Source organism: Urocampus carinirostris, chromosome 10 (assembly GCF_059441175.1).
Source record: "Urocampus carinirostris isolate Australia breed hairy pipefish chromosome 10, RoL_Ucar_1.0, whole genome shotgun sequence".
NCBI classification, from domain to species: Eukaryota; Metazoa; Chordata; class Actinopteri; order Syngnathiformes; family Syngnathidae; genus Urocampus; species Urocampus carinirostris.
This window is the reverse complement of record NC_142358.1, coordinates 39,678,538-39,693,235: the sequence shown is the minus strand read 5'-3', so window position 1 is coordinate 39,693,235 and position 14,698 is coordinate 39,678,538. Positions and strand designations below refer to the sequence as shown.

The window sequence follows — 14,698 nt, the reverse complement described above, 5'->3', positions numbered from 1 at the left end:
CCACAGATTATTGCAAACTACAGACTATTATGACACCATCCCCCGTTCTAAAACCGACATGAGGGCAAGGAAAAACTCAAAAACAAGGCAAATCAAGTCAAGTCATCTATATTTGTTTAGCACTTAATCACGAGGAGTCTCAAAGGGCTGCACAGACCAGAGAGTATTGCAAACTGCAGACCATCACTAAGCCATTCCCCGATCCAAAACCTACATGAGGGCAAGGAAAAACTCAAAAACATGTCAAATCAAGTCAAGTCATATTTATTCGCATGGACCTTAATCACAATGAGTCTCAAAGGGCTGCACAGACTATTATTACACCATCCCCCGATCTAAAACCCACATAAAGGGCAAAGGAAAACTCAAAAACCTCAACTTGAGAAAAATGAAGAAATTTTGAGAAGGGACCTGACATGAGGTAATCCCCTATAGATAAACCACCACTTGTATGGCCCCTTCTCAAGGTTTCTCATTTTCCTCATGTTGAGGTTTTGAGTTTTTCCTTGCCTGCATTTCGGTTTCAGATCAGGGGATGATGCCATTGTGGCTTGTGCAGTCCTTGGAGACATCTTATGATTAAATGCTATACAAATAAACGTGACTTGACTTGACTGGGTGTAAAAACACCCAATCACTAAAGATTTAAAGAGCAGGGAAAAGGTTTCATCACGGAAACAACAAACAAGTCAACGAATTGTGGCTGCTCTGCTTGAAAGCAGCGGTTATCTGGCACACATGAACACACTGATAGATGGTGAGCCGACTTTGATAGCGGAACAAAGGCCACTTGTGAGCAGACGAGCAGGAGCGGCGTGCAGATCAACAACACAATGTTGGAATAGGACAAATTTGCACGTGTATTAGCAGGGTTTTAACAATTGTATCCGGTTTAAAAATATATAAGATGTACGAGTTTATCATTAGTGGGCTGGCGGTGAATGCATTGAAAAAGTTGTACAGTGTAAAAATAATTTTGAGAAGCAAGTATCATTTTCAGTAGAACCTTGGGATAGAAATGCTATTGGATGAACTACCACAGTTCTGAACCTCTGGTGCTTCTTCAAGACTCAGTGGAGGCGATAAAGTACTGTATTTTTTCTACTAGATTTATTTGCCATGGGTCTACGGCTTGAGTGAGCTAAAGGGAAAAGCAGAACATACTAACCATGGAAACAAAGCTTGTGGTTATACCGTACATTCGGGACTGGTATTAAAAAAAAGGAGGCGATTGAAGATAGGAAAAGTTACGTACAAGGTGCATACACTGGCCTTTAAGTTTTAGTTCAACAGCGGTGACGATGTCCTTCCCAGAGGGATAAACCATATACTGTGGTACCTCTACTTACGAATATCTCCGAATATCTCTACATACGAAAGTTTCTAGTTACAAAGTACATGAATGGGAAAATATCGCTTCCAGTTGCATAAGAGCTTCGGGATACAGAGTCAAAAATACAGTACAGTACACGCTGCTATAAGCCACTCTCAGAGTTTCCATAACACAAACAAACGGGCTACTGCTTAAATTCTGCCAGCCGGTCCGCATGCGTGCTCCCAGCATGCTCTTCATGTCACCGTGACAGTTCAGAGACGAGGAGGAGGAAGGGTTCCGGCAAGAGAGCTGGACGGAGGATGCAGCCATCATTCAATCAGCCCAAATTAAAGATATTTTAGCAAAATTCCTCGAAGTCTCGGAATTTGTTTGAATCACCCAGAAAAAGTGTTGACAAGTCGGGCGATCGCTATGTCTGCCTCACGCAATTCCAAAGGATTGTCAAAAAACAGCAAAATCAGACGTCATTGGATCAGTTTTTCAAAAATCGTGAGGCAAAAAAGTAAATGAATATTTTCATAATTTCCTTCATTCTTTGTTTTTTTACATTCTGTGCGGTAATGTAATTATAACATGAATTTGTTTCATCACCTGATGCTCTTTAATTCATCTCATCAGCTGTACCGCTTATCCTTATTAGGGTCGCAGAGGGGCCGGAGCCCATTCCAACCATCTCCGGGCAGTGGGCAGGGGGCTCTTTAATTATTTATTTAAAAAGATATCATACTGTATTTTTGCGGGTATTGGAACGGATTAGGGCATTTACATGCAAAATGCGTCTCAACTTATGAAGTTTTCAGGTTGCGAAGCTACTCGCGGATTAAAGGAGAGGTACAATTCTTATATCAAATGGACATTTTAACTGGCAAAGATAAACACAAGAACCGTAACACAGCAAATTTTGACACCGATTTTTAATAAAAAATGAGGAGAGAAAAACGGCCGTTCAAAAAAGCCATTAGGAAAACCTGCTTTCTGCTCCAGAAACTAAGAATCCGCCAGCCGCCTCGGCAAAGGCGGGAAACACTAAAACACGCACACACTGAGCGGCGCAATAAATCTCACAATGGACGTTTGTGTGGATTTTCACAAGACGTTCAACGACACCCCGAGACCTCTTCGTCAGCGTCAGGTCTGACCTTTAAACTCTGACCCGGGTGACTTCACTGCTCATATCTTATGTGGGTTGAATGGCCACAATTCAATGGCGGAAAACAAACAAGCTGTCAAAAAACTAGGTTGGTCATTAAGTAACAAATCTTACAAAATGTAACCAGGGTTCGTTCAAACTTGGCCAAAATCAAGCACTTTTCTAGCACATTCAAGGCTATTTTTTCCATTTTCCAGTACCTTTAAAGGTACCTTTTGCTGACTAAAAAAGTCGCTTTCTTGCTGCTAGCACGTACTTAGTGTAATTAAGACCTGCTCCTATCTATGTTCTATGATCTTCTTGTGTTGATGAGCTGCTATAAACTGACATGAATTCTGCCATCCCTCTTCAACAATGCACGTGCAGCTTGGCTATGTCACACTTGTTTACAAATACAGGGCTCTATTGGTGTTGGGTATTAAGTGAGTTTAATACGGAAGACAAAAAAGAAAGGAAGTACTGTATGTAGAAAAGGCATAAAAATTAGCCAAATTTGGGCTCATTTGAATGATATTGATTGCTCCGAAGCAGAGTGCATCCAATGTTTCAATCTTAGAGATTGTTGATATTTTGTTTTTTGTTTTCACTTATTTTATTTTATATTTTTGGCATGTTTTTCAGATGATTTGTGTCTAAATTGGTTAATATAGAATTTTGAACATTTTATTTGTTTGCATTTGATCACTTATCTTTAGCACTGAAGAGTTAAGATCTTTAATTTCTAGTTTATTGTTTTGCATTTTCTGGGATTTTGTGTTGTTGTTCGACTTTAAATCTGCTCAGTGTGTAATTTTTTTTTTTTGTAGATATCTGAAAATTTTAATTTATGTGTTTTTTCAGAATGTGTTAATGTGTTTTGGAAAAAAGAGGCAATCGCTAATTAATAAATAATTTGGTGCATATTTTTTTATTATTATCTCATCATTAAAATTAAAAAAAATCGGAGGAGCTAGCTCTTCTCAGTGAGCTGAGCCGAAAAAGACAGTTTTCTAAATAGAGCTGTCCTCCTGGGTGTGACCAGTTGGGGGCAGTAAAGCTACATATGACAACGACAGAATGACAAGCCCCCAGAGCAGGCGTGTCATTTTCACACACATTTAAAAAAAAAAAACTTTATTTATAGCGTGTTCAATAAACATGGCAATGGCCACAATTTCAACCATTTTCAAGCACTCCACCCAAAATTCAAGCGTCCTGACCTTGAAAACATTACAATTCAAGGATTTCAAGCACACGTATGAACACTGCCTTTAAAAGCAGCAGAGCTCACGCTTTCACAAGGTCTGCCGGTTTCACCGTCCAGCCCAATATTAACATCAGGTCTAACCTGCCCTGTTTGTTGAACTGGCACCAGTCTTGAAACCGGAACCGAAGAAGAGTTTCAAAAGTTTGTTTTTCTGTGTGGCAGCAAACGCCCACCCTGGTACATCTGAAATGCGGGAATACCCGTCACTCAGTAATGGCAGACAAACCAAAACAACTCACTTGGATTCCTTTAAACCACAAATACAAATTGTACAGGGACCAAATGGAAAAGGGGGGCCCATCATGGTAACTTTGGTGCCTTGTGATTGGGGGAGTGTCTCCAGGGTACGTAACGAGACCCTTTAAGTTTGTTTTGGTCTGTGTCATGCAACATACACAACAGTTGGTTAAGACACAATCACCAAATGACCTGTAATATAAGCACGCTTAAATCACAATGATTTATGACCCGTATGTTAGCATTTTGTGTCAAAGATAGGGAACAAAATTGTGGCCATAAAGTACAAAATGACACAAACACCAGTGATGTCTTTTTTCCTTGTTAAGAACAGGGTTGGGTAGGGTTACTTTAACTTGATTACTTTCAATGACTTTTGGATTACTCCAATACCAAATATGCTAATAAAAGACAAAAGAAACTAAATATGAATAAAATGACTACATTTTGTGCAGGCTTGGGGAGTAACGGAACACATGGAACGGCAAAAATGATATTGGCAAGCTGTTTGGATTGATTTTCCAGGAGAGAAAGCTTAGCACGTGTTGTGAGTCATCATTTTATTCATATTTAGTTTCTTTTGTCTTTTATTAGCATATTTGGTATTGGAGTAATCCAAAAGTCATTGAAAGTAATCAAGTTAAAGTAACCCTACCCAACCCTGGTTGAGAACAGTTTGAATTTCATTTGAAACACAAGAAGTTGCCTTTCCTTTGTCTCGATAACAACCATTATTTTTTATTAAAAATCGGCCTTCTCAAAAACTGCACACACACAAAAAAAAAATCCAGTTAAGAAAAAAGAAGAAGAAAAATAGAGACGCTCCCCTACTTACGACCATTCGTAACACGAATGACGGTGCATACAAACATTTTTTTCGGATTGTCGAAAAATATCCATCCCCTGATCTAAAACCTACATGAGCGCAAGGAAAAACTCAAAAACCTCAGACTGAAGAAACCTTGAGAAGTCAAGTCCTGTTTATTAGTGACACCCTTCATCACAAGGAGTGTCAAAGGGCTGCACAGACAACAGATGATTGCAAACTACACACTGTTATTACACCATCCCCTGATCTAAAACCTACCTGAGGGCAAGGAAAAACTCAAAAACCTCAACATGAGGAAAATGAAGAAACCTTGAGAAGTCAAGTCCAGTTTATTTGTGATGCCCTTCATCACAAGGAGTCTCAAAGGGGCTGCACAGACCACAGACTATTACAGACTATTATGACACCATCCCCTGATCTAAAACCTTCATAAGGGCAAGGAAAAACTCAAAATTAATTTATCCCCCTTCCGGGATGACCAGGCTGCAAAAACAAACAACACACAGATATTCTCAACGTGAAATATAGGTCATTGAAGATCGAATCTCAGGGGACAGAGCATTCCACAACACCGGGGCCTGAATGAAGAACGCTCTCCCACCTGGGGATTTCTTCTTGGCTCTTGGGATCGCTAGTAGACCAGCATTTTGGAGCGAAGGAACATTGCGGGGAATTAAATCTGAAAGATATGAAGGAGCAAGTCCATGGAGCATTGTACTAAAAAAAATGAACAAAAAAATGATCCGCCAAAATACCCAAACAACTTTACTCGAAAAGATGATTTCATCCGACATTTTTCTATAATAAGCCTTCACAAAAACACCAAAATGCACCCGTTTCCTTTTGACCTCTTCTAAACCAAACCAACCCCGAGGAGTTTGGAAGACAAAAACACTTCGCATCAAGGGCATGCATTTCCCCCCCTCTGACCTGGAGCTGTTGTGAAAATGTATCGAGCTGAGAGTAATAAGCTGAGAAGGCCTTCTAATGGGATGGCGTGCCTGCTCCTTTAAATGTCCTCCCATCACTGAGTGTGTGTTTTCTGTGCCAAGTGGCACAAAAGCGAACGTGCACCCGGGTACACCGTGCCTTCTTCACCCCTTCCGCCCTATTCAGAGACTTATTGTGATTAAGGGCTATACAAATAAAAATGACTTGACTTGACTTGATTCATCCACGCCATTATTTGGGAACTCCCCTCCCTCATGCATCCATGGGCGTAACCAGCCCGTTTCTGGGGGTGCTCAAAACCCCCCAGATTCAACCCAAGCACCCTCCCAAAATGTGTAGCATTTTTTAAACACTATAGATGGATAGATAGATAGATGTCTAGATAGATAGATGTCTAGATAGATAGATGTGTAGATAGATAGACAGATGTGTAGATAGATAGATGTGTAGATAGATAGACAGATGTGTAGATAGATAGATGTGTAGATAGATAGATAGATGTCTAGATAGTGGGATGGATGTCTAGATAGATGTCTAGATAGATAAATGTCTAGATAGATGTCTAGATAGATAGATGTCTAGATAGATAGACGGAGATAGATAGATAGCTGTCTTGATAGATGTCTTGATAGAGAGAGAGATAGATAGATAGATAGATAGATAGATAGATAGATAGATAGATAGATAGATAGATAGATAGATAGATAGATAGATAGATAGATAGATAGATAGATAGATAGATAGATAGATAGATAGATAGATAGATAGATAGATAGATAGATAGATAGATAGATAGATAGATAGATAGATAGATAGATAGATAGATAGATAGATGTCTAGATAGATAGATGTGTAAATAGATAAATGTCTAGATAGATAGATAGATAGATAGATGTGTAGATAGATAGATGTCTAGATAGATAGATAGATAGATGTCTAGATAGATGTCTAGATAGATGTCTAGATAGATAGATAGATAGATAGATAGATAGATAGATAGATAGATAACTAGATAGATAGATAGATAACTAGATAGATAACTAGATAGATAACTAAATAGATGTCTAGATAGATAGAGGGAGATAGATAGATAGCTGTCTTGATAGATGTCTTGATAGATAGATGTCTAGATAGATAGATAGATGTCTAGATAGATAGATAGAGAGAGAGAGAGAGAGAGAGAGAGAGATAGATAGATAGATAGATGGATGGATAGATAGATACTTGATTCATCCCTGTAGGGAAATTCACACTTCCAGCAGTATCCTTGTGTTGAAAAATAAAATAATAAAATAAAAGATATAGAATACAAAAATACCCAATATAGCGTTTTGCCATAGAGTATTTAAATAGTGCTACGGAAAATACACACTGTAAGAAAAATAGGGTAATATGCAAATGTGGGGGTGGGGTTTAACATGGGCTTTTACTCCCCCGGGGGAGTTAAAGAGCCTCATGGCATGAGGGAAGAAATGATCTCCTCAGTCTGTCCGTGGAACAAGACTGTGACAGAATAGTATGAAATATATAGTATAAAATAGGATGGAAAACGCTTGATGGAAAATTGTAAAAAAAAAAAAACTAAAATGTGAACAACGCAACGTGGGAAATACTGCCTTGAAATGGTTCAGTCCATTTGATTCTGTAGTATTACTGTAGTTGTATATTATTCTGTATTTTTGTAGCGTTTTCTATAAAAGTTTTGTAGTTCATCTGTAGTTGTATATTTTTTAGTATTTTTGTAGTATTTCTGTTGTCATAATTTTATAGTTTATCTGTAGTATTACTGTAGTTGTATATTTTTGGGGTATTCTTGTAGTATTTCTGTAGTCATAATTTTGTAGTTTTGCTGTAGTACTACTGTAGCTGTATTTTTTGTAATATTTCTGTGGTCATATTTTTTTTAGTTTATCTGTAGTATTACTGTAGTTGTATATTTTTTAGTATTTTTGTAATATTTATCTAGTCATAATTTTTTGGTTTTGCTGTAGTAGTACTGTAGCTGTATTTTCTGTAGTATTTTTGTGCTATTTCTGTGGTCATAATTTTGTAGTTTATCTGTAGTATTACTGTAGTTGAATATTTTTAGTATTTTTGTAGTATTTCTGTAGTCATAATTTTGTAGTTTTGCTGTAGTACTACTGTAGCTGTATTTTCTGTAGTATTTTTGTAGTTTATATGTAGTATTACTGTAGTTGTATATTATTTAGTATTTTTGTAGTATTTCTGCAGTCATAATTTTGTAGTTTTGCTGTAGTACTACTGTAGCTGTATTTCTGTGGTCATGATTTTGTAGTTGTTCTGTAGTATTACTGTAGTTGTATATTATTTAGTATTTTTGTAGTATTTCTGTAGCCATAATTTTGAAGTTTTGCTGTAGTACTACTGTGGCTGTATTTCTTTGGTAGTATTTTTGTAGTATTTCTGTGGTCATAGTTTTGTAGTTTTGCTGTAGTACTACTGTAGCTGTATATTTTTTATTATTTTTGTAGTGTGTGTGTAGTCATAATTTTGTTATTTTGCTCTAGAATTACTGTAGTTTTATTTCATTCAGTATTTTTGTAGTCTTAATTTTGCAGTATTGCTGTAGTATTACAGATTTTTTTTTGTAGTATTTCTTCAGTTGCATTTTTGTAGTATTGAATTGATGTAGTATATCTGTAGTATTACTTGAGTTGTACTTTTGTAGTATTTTTATAGTATTACTGTACATTTGGTTTTTTAGTATTTCTACAGTAGTATTTTGTAGTATTACCATCATATAATCTTGTAGTATATCTGATGTATATTTGTAGTATTACTGTAGTTGTTTTTTTTGATTTGGCGTAATATTTCTCTAGGAGTATTTTTGTAGTATTTCTGTCGTAATATTTATGTAGCAATAGTTTTGTATTCCAATGTTACTGTAGTGGTAATTTTGTATTATTACGTTAGAAGAATTTCGAAGTATTTCTGCACGAGTATCTTTGTAGTATTTCTCAAATATTTTTTAATATGACTGTACTTGAATTTTGCAGCATTTCTGTTGTAATATTTCTGTACTGGGTGTAAAAATTTGTGGGTCTGGAGAGGGATGGGAGCCACCAGGCTGTACTTTCCCAAGACACTACAGGAAATGGTGCCCCATGGACATACTGGCTAAGGGATTTAAACCAAAACTATATTAACAATCACATCCGATCTTCATTACAGACCATTTTCACTTTGGCGGGCCATAGGTTGCCCACCCCTGATCTGGGTGCCCATCACACCCAAAGCTGTGAACGCCCCTGCATCCATCTCTTGGTCTCCGGTCTGACTCACCGCTCAGTGACTCACAAGCAGACAGACCCTCAACATCCTTCAATTGGACTCCACATTAGAGCTGTGAGACATTGGGGAAAAATGTGGAAGGCTTTGGATTTATGAGCCACCCGAGGGTCGGGTGAGTTTGAGACGTGGGGCTAGATTCACAAAACAACACTGAGAGTGTTGAAGTTGTTTTTTGTGAGGGTGCTTGGAGTAAATGCTCAACCCAAGAACTGTGAAGTGAATCATGTCCAAGTCACTTGGAGGCTGTTTTAGGAAGCGTAAAACCTTATTAATTTTTCATCACTTTCACTCTTTTGCAAAAATAGGTTGGACTAGGGGTGGGTAGTGAGATGTTACATTTACTTGAGTAAGTTTTGGGCCTTTTTGTACCTCTAGGAGTACTTTGAAATGACTATACTTTTACTACATTTGAGAAGAAGAAAGTCCATGCTTAGTACGCTACATTGAAGCCGTTACTTAAATCCCATCTACGTAAGTGCGTTTCTGTCTGTCTCAGATCAGGGGTGGGCAACCTATGACTATACTTTTACTTGAGTAGATTTGTGAATAAGAAAGTCTACGCTTAGTACGCTACATTGAAGCCGTTACTTAAATCCCGTCTTTGTAAGTGCGTTTCTGTCTCAGTGGCTGACCATGCAAATTACACTTCGCTCCAGTCTCAATAAGTGCAGACGTCATTGGATCAGTTTTTCAAAGAACTTAAGGCAATATGTCAATAATTATCATTATGATTTCCTTTATCCTTCGTTTTTTTCCATGATGTGCCTCTCGTTTTATATCAGTTTATTGTGCGGTAATCTATCCATTATCTACACCGCTTATCCTCAGTAGGGTCACGGGGGTGCTGGAGCTCATCCCAGCTCTCTGCTGGTTGCCAGTCAGTTGCAGGGCACACAGAGACGGACAACTCACTCGCTGATTCACACCTAGGGATCATTTTGACCCTGACATGCATGATTTTGGAATAGGGGAGGAAAGCAGAGTGCCCGGAGCACGGGGAAAACATGCAAACTCCGCACAGGAGGGCTGGTAGCTGGATTTGAAACCATGACATCAGAACTGTGCTGCGTAAACACTCATCCGCTATGTTGCATGCGGTAGTGTATTTTCAACATATATTATTTTCATGTTCTAATGCATTTTAATGATTAATCAAAAATTTATTTATTTATTTACATTCAAAATGCGTCTCTACTTACAAATTTTTCAGGTTATGAAGCTACTCCCAGAACGAATTAAATTCGTAATTAGAGATATATACCCCTTCTCTTTTTCCCTTTTTAAACCATTCTGGAAACGTCTCCGGCAGCCAATAGGGTGGCACTAAAGGACCATAAACTGCTCTTGAGCCGCAGGTTGCTGACCCTAGATATCTGTGCATCTTTGAATTTCTGGAGAATTTGGGGTTTTGTGTGTGCCCTTAGGGCAGCACAGCGGCGCAGTGGTTAGCGCGTGTGCAGCACAGTTCTGAGGTCATGAGCTCGAACCTCCTGTGTAGAGTTTGCATGTTCTCCCCGTGCTTGCGTGAGTTTCCTCCAGGGCACTCCGGTTTCCTCCCACATTCCAAAATAACATGCATGTTAGGGTAAATGTCCGGTCCATATTGTCACTTGGTGTGAATGAGCAAGTGAGTTGTCTGTCTCTGTGTGTCCTGCAACCAGTTCAGGGAGTCCTCTGCCCACTGCCCGAAGATAGCTGGGATGGGCTCCAGCACTCCCGCGACCCTACTGAGGATAAGCGGTGCAGATGATGGATGGATGTGCGCCCTTATCGACATAATAACCCAAAGAAACTTAAGATTGGCATTTAAAATACTTCTCTTGTTATTGTTTACAAGCGAATGAGTTCTGGGGGTTGGTCGGTTCCCCCGATCCACATGTTTACCATCTTCACACTCCTGTGCAACTTTCTTTGAAGTTCAACCAAAGCTCATTCACTTAACCAGCTCGTTTAGTCTTCATGAGTTTCGGAGTGAGAGAAAACATCCCACAACTTTAACAATGTTCAAGCAGTAATCTGATTAAGTGTATTTCAGTTTTGGTTATGGAGGGACTGAAAATAATATTAATCAAGCTGTGGTCAATCATGGAGAATTCATCACAGCATCATCTACAAACAGAAGAGCAGCTTCAGCGACAGACTAATGTCACAGTCTTGTTCCACGGACAGACTGAGGAGATAATTTCTTCCTCATGCCATGAGGCTCTTTAACTCCACTCGGGGATGAATAAAGTATCTATCAATGTCATGGAGGTGAACGCTCAAAGTGTAAAATTTGGAGCAGTGTTAGTCTTTGAAGCACAGGTGTCAGGTGCCAGATCAGGCCCGCCAAGGGATTGAATCCGGCCCATGAGACAATACTCAGAGAAGCGCAAGAGAAAAACAAGCTGCAGGTTGAAATAGGTCAACTTGATTTTGCCAAAGCCAGGTGCCTCTCACAAAGACGCTGTACTTGTATTTATTTTTTTTCTTTCTCTCTCTCTCTCTCTCTCTCTCTCTCTCTCTCTCTCTCTCTCTCTCTCTCTCTCTCTCTCTCTCTCTCTCTCTCTCTCTCTCTCTCTCTCTCTCTCTCTCTCTCTCTCTCTCTCTTTGTCTCTTCCTTTGTTGCTCTTTGTCTCTTTCTCTCTCTGTGTCTTTTGCTTTAACTTCCTATTTTTCTTTTTCTCTCTTTTCCCTTTCTCTCTTCATACCTTCGCGCTTTCTTTTCTCTTTTCTCTCCCTCTGTCTTTCTATTTCTCGTTGGATTTATTTCTTCCTCTCCCTTTCTTTTCCCCCTCTCTCACGACTTTTTATCTTTTGTTTCTCATGCTCTCTCCATCTCTCTCTCTTTTTCTTTCTTTGTCTCGCCCTCTCTCCTTTTCCCTCTCTCTTTCTCTATTTCTTTATCTCTCTTTTTCTTTCTCTTTAATCTACTAGTCCGGCCCCCGACAGAATGTTTGTTCTATTGTGTGGCCCCTGAGTTAAAATGAGTTGACACCCCTGCTTTAAAGGGACCGTGTGTAATATTTGGTGCCCCCTAGTGGTACAAAAAAACTTCAAACTGGTAATTGGGTTTCATAAAGCGAATAAGCAAAAACTGTGCAGGTTTTTAGCCATGTATCTGGCTCCTTTTTTTTTTAGCTTTGTAGATAGCTAACTTTGTATATTTTTAGCAATTTAGCAAGCTATCTAACCTAGTGTTTTACATTTTTTGCATGCTATCGAGCTAACATTTGATCTTTTTTTTAACTATTTCGGCTTCAATTTACTAACTTTACGATATTGTTGATATTTATATAATGATATTTGGAATTTGGATTCTATGTAAACCAAGTTACATATTTAATGTTTCCATATTTTCCTTAACATATCTCCGTTCCTACAAAAATATTTCATATAGCTGATGTTATATTTTACGACTTATTTTGTTGTTGTGCTCTGTATAGCCCTTTGAGACGTTTTTATAATAAAGAGCTATACAGTGGGACCTCACTACTTCGCGGTTCCACATTTGCGGATTCGGAGCGGGTCTAAATAATAATAATAATAATAATTTAAAATAATAATAAAAAAAAATTTAAAAAATTACTTCGCGGATTTTCATTTTCGCGGGTGGTTTTGGTCCCCATTAACCGGGTCTAAAAAATCATAATAAAAAAAAAAAAAATATATATATATATATATATATATATAGTCGTGGGTTCAAATCCAGCTCCAGACTTCCTGTGCGGAGTTTGTATGTTCTCCCCGTGCTTGCGTGGGTTTCCTCCGGGCACTCCGGTTTCCTCCCACATTCCAAAAACATGCATTTTCAGGTGAATTGACCGGTCCAAATTGTCCCCTGAACACCCTGAACTGGTTGCCAGCCAATCACAGGGCACACAGGGACAGACAACTCACTCGCTCATTCACACCTAGGGACAATTTGGACCGGCCAATTCACCTGAAATGCATGTTTTTGGAATGTGGGAGGAAACCGGAGTGCCCGGAGGAAACCCACGCAAGCACGGGGAGAACATACAAACTCCGCACAGAAAATTAAGTCGAATAAAAAATAAAAATACAAGAATAAATAAGTTGATTTAAAATCTATCCTTTCAAAAAAAAAAAAAACATAATAGAGACGCTGCCCTTCTTAGTAGTTAAAACAACTAACAACCGTTCATCAAAATAACAAACTAGCATTCTATGTAATCTGCTTTGCAGATATGAGAAACAGAATTAACCTATCAGGACTACAAATGGCCCGTGGGCCACTAGCTTGAGACCCATAAAGGAGATTTATAACTCCGCACAGGAATTCTGGAGCTGGATTTGAACCCACGCAGGAGGTTCCCATGACTTGAACTGTGCCGCACATGCGCTAACCACTGCGCTGCCGTGCTGCCCTAAAAAATAATAATAATAAAATAAAAAATAAAAAAAATAAAAAATAATATATACGCACGGCGGCGCAGTGGTTAGCGCTTGTGCGGCATAGTTCATGTCATGGGAACCTGTTGTGGGTTCAAATCCAGCTCCAGACTTCCTGTGCGGAGTTTGTATGTTCTCCCCGTGCTTGCGTGGGTTTACTCCGGGCACTCTGGTTTCCTCCCACATTCCAAAAACATGCATTTCAGGTGAATTGGCCGGTCCAAATTGTCCCTAGGTGTGAATGAGCGAGTGAGTTGTCTGTTCCTGTGTGCCCTGCGATTGGCTGGCAACCAGTTCAGGGTGTCCCCTGCCCACTGCCCGGAGATGGCTGAGATGGGCTCCAGCCCCCCCGCGACCCTAATGAGGATAAGCGGTATGGCTGATGAGATGAGATGAGATGAGATATACACATATTTTTTTAAAAACATTTTTGAAGCGGATTTTCACTTTTCGCGGGTGGTTTTGGTCCCCATTAACCGTGATAACCGAGGGATTACTGTATAAATAAATATGACTTGACTTGATGAGGGAAAAAGTAAACAATTCAAAAGAAAGAAGCGGGAAGGCTTCTCCCTTCGGCGTACCTCGCAAGCATTCCACCTTCTTGGTCCCGCAGGCGACCACCAAGACGACCAGCAGAATTGAGACAAAACTTCTGGAGGAGAAGAAGGGGATCAGTTCTCCCCGAAAATGGGACTCCTTTCCCGGTCGAATCATCGCCCAGCTCGGTCGTCCCATCATCTCATCTTCATCTCGCACAAGTGGCACAAAGTTCCTCGGGTAAATCCAAATCCAAATTGCGCAAAAAACAAGTTGCTAAAAGACAAAAGTTCCAGTAAAACTTTCGGCGAGCGACTGCTTGTAGTATGCGGTTCCGTCACAGTGCACGTACATTCCTGCACTGCCTCCTCCTCCTTGGACTCAAATTCCACGAGTCAGCCTCTTTGAGCCCTCCTCCTTCTTTCTTTTCTCCTCCTTCTCCTTTGCTTTTCTTTTCGAGGATGCCCGAGCGAGCCCCCCCCCCCCCGCAGGCGGCCGATTGTTCGCGCGACACAATCGGCTTTTTAATTGCACTCACCAGCAGTGTTCCCTCTAAACTGCGCGCGTGCGCAATCGCGCACTGCCCGCACATTCTCGGCGCACAAGGAAAATCTAGCCAGCGCAATGTTCCCAAATCAGGCCCGCTAAGGGAATTGAATGCGGCCCGCGAGACAACACTCAGAGAAGCGCAAGAGAAAAACAAGC

At 39.6% G+C, this 14,698-nt stretch overlaps 1 protein-coding gene across 1 annotated transcript in view; it reads right to left on the bottom strand.

Annotated features, from left to right (window-relative positions):
• Positions 1 to 14,312, bottom strand: part of axl (AXL receptor tyrosine kinase) — a 65,498-nt gene extending 51,186 nt beyond the window's left edge. Inside the window, exon 1 of the mRNA XM_088345657.1 lies at positions 14,038 to 14,312. Coding sequence (XP_088201783.1) covers positions 14,038 to 14,194 — 157 coding nt within the window. The 5' untranslated portion in view covers positions 14,195 to 14,312. The remainder of the gene's footprint in view (positions 1 to 14,037) is intronic.
• Positions 14,313 to 14,698: the final 386 nt, after the last annotated feature.